This window comes from Dicentrarchus labrax, unplaced genomic scaffold (genome assembly GCF_905237075.1).
Source record: "Dicentrarchus labrax unplaced genomic scaffold, dlabrax2021, whole genome shotgun sequence".
In the NCBI taxonomy this organism is placed as follows: Eukaryota; Metazoa; Chordata; class Actinopteri; family Moronidae; genus Dicentrarchus; species Dicentrarchus labrax.
In genome coordinates, this window is record NW_026136719.1 from 21,430,122 (window position 1) to 21,434,728 (window position 4,607).

A 4,607-nucleotide genomic window follows, 5' to 3' on the forward strand; every position below is an offset into this window, starting at 1 on the left:
GACTCACCCAACAGTAGTTTAAAACCACACAACTCACGACTTTATCCAACAGAAGATGGGATCAGATTTAACTAATATGAGCTTTGAGATGAAGGCTTACCAATAACTCCCAGAATCCATTGTTTGAAGATACGTGTGAAGAGCATGAGAACGGCAAATCGAGATCCCAACATACTAACCTGCAGATAGAGAGAATAGAGCTGTCACACAAACATCATTATACTGATACTGTTATCTTGAGGGTCTATGTTGTTCATATTGGTTGTTGGAAGGTTGTTTTTTTTATGTGTTTTTTTTGGCCTTTTATTGCCTTTATTTGATAGACACAGCTGAAGATAGACAGGAAAGGGGCAGAGAGTGAGGGGATGACACGCAGCAAAGGGCTGCAGGTCGGATTCGAACCCTGGGCCGCTGCAGCAAGGACTCAGCCTCGGTGCATGGATCGCCAGCTCTACCAACTGAGCTAACCGGGCGCCCTGGAAGGTTGTTTAAATAGGCCTACCCTCCACAGCAGTCGACAGAGAATGGCAGCGGGGGTCATTTGTAGGTGTCCTGGTCTGATGAGTGAACAGGCTCTGGCATAGAGGACCAAGGCCCAGGCGAGAGACAACAAACACACCACAAAACACACTGAAGCTGGAAGAGAGAGAGAAGGAAGGAAAATAAATGTGAACACCTTGATCATTGTAATGCTACAGGTATATACATACTGTACATCAGATACAGGGCTGCTGCGGATGCATACTGTAGATGGATAGTAGAGAAACTAATTGGTATTTTTTGGCCACTTGGGGGCAGCAGAACCAAACATCTGACATATTTCCACCTTATAAAGTTGTTATGGCTAACAGTTGCTCGCATCAAGCAGACACCAAGCAATACAGTCCAGTATTCACACTCACTTCACACAAACTTTGTCCACTAGTTTGTTCTGGGCAGTTAATATAAATTGGGTTTATGGGACCTGTTTCGCTAAAAACTCCTGGAAAAAATCTGAAAATAATGCTTACGAGGGCAGTGAGACTGAACGACAACAGTAAAGCTGTGGGTTGTAAAACTAAAATGTTCTGTAGCGCTCAGGGGATGTTGATCATTCTCTGCAGCTTTGTCACTATGAACGACACCTTTCATATTATACAGTTATTTGATCTTCATTGTTTGAGTGACACTATACTTTTACATTTGATCTGTCTATGCTGAAAGCAAACATCACAGACATGGTAAATGATATTTGTACAACTGACTAGAATTGCTGTCCCATTATTACATTGTCAAACAATGCATGCACTAATGTATAATATACATGTGTGGTGTAGATGTTACACAGGAAATTATGTGTTTTTGGATAATTGGATAACCAGTCCAATTCCAGTCCCTGTAACTTTAATTGTGATGGGAATACCTGAGCTCTTTGCCTTAAAAACGTCTAATCCATACAGCTGCAGCACAGTTGTAAATACAACCGATAACACTTAATCCCACCTAAAACTAAAATACTTAAACCTAAAAATGTTTGCATACATGAAAATGTTAAGTAACTTCTTCTTTTGAAAGTTGTTAGCTCACTCTTGCACACATATTTTTCTATATTCTCTATCGAGTCTCTCAGTACCTGGAGACTTGATTCCTATGTCAGTACAGATGAGCACATAGGTCTGCAGCAGCGTCTGAGGGAGGGTGACCACCAAGGCCTCAAACAGACGTAAGGCAGATGCATCAGCCTGCTGCATGATCTCACCATACACATCCTCATCTGGCAGAGTCATGCACTCCCACAGCCTGCCGAGGCCGAAGATGGATGAAGGGAGGGGAGGCAAAGTGGGAGATAGATTGAAACAGGAAGTTTCACCATATACATCATTATCATCATAATCATTGTTAATTCACGCACACACATAAACATGCACACACACACAAGGTTGGGCCACCTTTTGAAAATACCCAGGTGCAGAATGTGTGTCCAGGTGAGAGACTTCCTGCGGATACGTCCATCTGACAGGTACCACAAATAACTGAGCCACTGAGGACCCCACCCTGGGAAACGGAGAATGAAACAAATATAAGTTATCTATCTATCTATCTATCTATCTATCTATCTATCTATCTATCTATCTATCTATCTATCTATCTATCTATCTATCTATCTATCTATCTATCTACACCAGCCTCCCATCGTCATGTAACGCTGTTTGTTCCGTTCCTTCTAAAATAAGCATCAGCTAACATTTCTCTATTGTTACTCTATCTGTCTCTGAAATTGAGGACCTCCAACTAAATATTTCTGTTGTAAATATAGATTGATGTCCTGCTGTTGTCATCTCACCTGGCAGCAGGAACAGTGCAGTGAAGCCAGCAAGATGGGCATAGCAGTAGTTGTGACCCACCCACAGGTAGTACACAAAGCAGTAGATCACTGGGGAAAGAGGGGAGAACACATGTATACTCAGCCCATAAACACAAAGAAATGCTTAAATCTACTGACCAGTCTGGATTGCTACAGCACAAAATTAGAACTACCGTCACACAAAAGGTAATAATGAATCATGATGGGTCAGATAGACTGCATGGTTCTTGCTGTTCTCGCTCAGTCTGTTAATAATGTTATAAAACATTATAATATAGTTTAAGGTAAATCACATTGTGCCTATTTGGACCTCACCTGCACACACACGTATATGCCCATAAAACAGACATTATAACGTATTTATTATTTAAAGTAGGCATGTAAATATGAGACGGATAAGTTATAGTGCATAGACTACAAGTGTTTACATCAGGGCCGACACTTTTTCATATGACCTCTGTTCTGCATCCCATCTATGGTTTATTGACAACAAGAGTGCTTCCTCTTCTCCTCTCCTCACATACAGACAGACTCTTCTCCACATCACACTGCCCTGCCTCTCTGCCCCCCTTCATCCTCCACACATGTAATCTGAACCGTTATAGATGCTAAACAGGCGGGCTGTCCGGGCAGACTAGGCCCCATACATCCCGGGGTACGCCCATCCCATCGTCCATTCATGCACTTCCAGTAAAAAGGGCGCTTAAATATGACAACATGGTCAAGACTCCGCTTTGTTTTTAGGCACGAAAGATCATACAGAAGCTGAAATGGTGCAGTTTGAAAGATGAAAAACTCTGGCATGAGTCTGCAGTTTTGCGGCATACGGGATTTCATAACAGCGTATAAAAATAGGAAAGAGGCGCACTAGTGCTGACTGCAGCCTCTGGTCTGACTCTATTATTCATGACAACCCAACGAGAGAGACCCGCTGAAGTGAAACAAGCGTCCAACTTTGTGTGTTTGGATTATTGTATTTCTTTTAAATACACATGTGAAGCCTGTCTCATGTAGAATATGCGAATATCTGTCTCCCGGCCGCTGTCGCCCTCCCACACTGTACATCCACTGTGGCCAAAAATGCACGCACACACATGCACGCGCACGCCAATAAAGTCAAATAACATATAACAAGGGATGTGCACGGGCAAATACCAGCACATTACAGCCAATCGACACCCTATTAGTGACACAATTCTCAGTTTGACTATTTGTGTGCAGAGTGTAGGTATGTGTGTGTGTGTGTGTGTGTGTGTGTGTGTCCCAGGTAGGACTCACGCGCCGTCCTCTCTGCAACGATGAGAAATGCGGTAAAGGCGAAGACGCAAACTTGGCAGCACGGCATGCAGGCGCCTGCATTGCTCGGAGTCGCTGAGTAGTCCCTCATGGCGGATTGAAACGCTGAACTCAGATATACAGTGGCATCAGTGTGCGGGTCTGCAGGTCGGTGTTGTTCTGGTCCCGGGCGGGAGTCGGTCCAGCTGCGGCAGACGGCCTCCTCTCTCTGCTCCGTGTCCCCGTCCCAGCCACCCCGCCCGTCCCGTTAAAGCGATAGCACTGGGTACCTGAGTACCAGACAAGCTCATACAACATGTTAGTCCTGATTTGTGTAAAGTGAAGTTATAATTCAGGATTAGTGTGAGATACTGACTCTTGTTTGTGTTTGACATTTTCTCCTTTTCTCTTTCTTCTCCTGTTTGATTCTTATGAATCCTGGGATGTTCAGGGGTTTTATGACTCCATGTAAGGTGACTTTACTAATTTAATTATTAGTCACAAAGATGCTCGTAAGTAAGTTTGAAATGTTGCATCATTGCATCAGTTTTCACGAATCTAACTGAATTTGTCAACAACAATACAGACATTTCTATCAGTCGTTTTAATTCCTTCTACAGTAACAGGTATGAACATTAGAGGGCAGAACGACAACACTTTATGCCTTCTACAGAACAGTGTGATCTAAGTAAAACCATGAAGATTAAGTAACAAAACTTATTTTTTAGTGAAATATTGGAGTTCATGGGGCAGAAGTTAAAGCAACTGAGCTTATTGTTATGATTATAAAGTTATTTATTACAACATGGATAATGTACAGATATTAAAACATGATTGCTTTCATTTTGGCTATTACACATTTCTATTTACTGACTCATCTATTTATTTAATTATAATTATCTGATTTTCTTGTTTTCTTTCTCTCTCTATTGACTTCGATCTTAAATGTAGATTTAGCTTTTCAAGCTGTATGTGACTATTGAGAGTT

The 4,607-nt window shown here is 42.2% G+C and overlaps 1 protein-coding gene across 3 annotated transcripts in view; it reads right to left on the minus strand.

Annotated features, from left to right (window-relative positions):
• The window catches only part of xkr5b (XK related 5b), an 8,250-nt gene extending 4,376 nt beyond the window's left edge, over window positions 1-3,874 (minus strand). For all 3 annotated transcript variants that reach the window (XM_051380219.1, XM_051380217.1, XM_051380216.1), the window contains exons 1-6: window positions 3,623-3,874; window positions 2,324-2,413; window positions 1,929-2,034; window positions 1,613-1,779; window positions 503-636; window positions 101-179 (exon numbers count right to left, since the gene is read on the minus strand). In XM_051380219.1, coding sequence (XP_051236179.1) covers window positions 101-179; window positions 503-636; window positions 1,613-1,779; window positions 1,929-2,034; window positions 2,324-2,413; window positions 3,623-3,731 — 685 coding nt within the window. In that variant the 5' untranslated portion in view covers window positions 3,732-3,874. The remainder of the gene's footprint in view (window positions 1-100; window positions 180-502; window positions 637-1,612; window positions 1,780-1,928; window positions 2,035-2,323; window positions 2,414-3,622) is intronic.
• Between the last annotated feature and the right edge of the window lie 733 nt (window positions 3,875-4,607).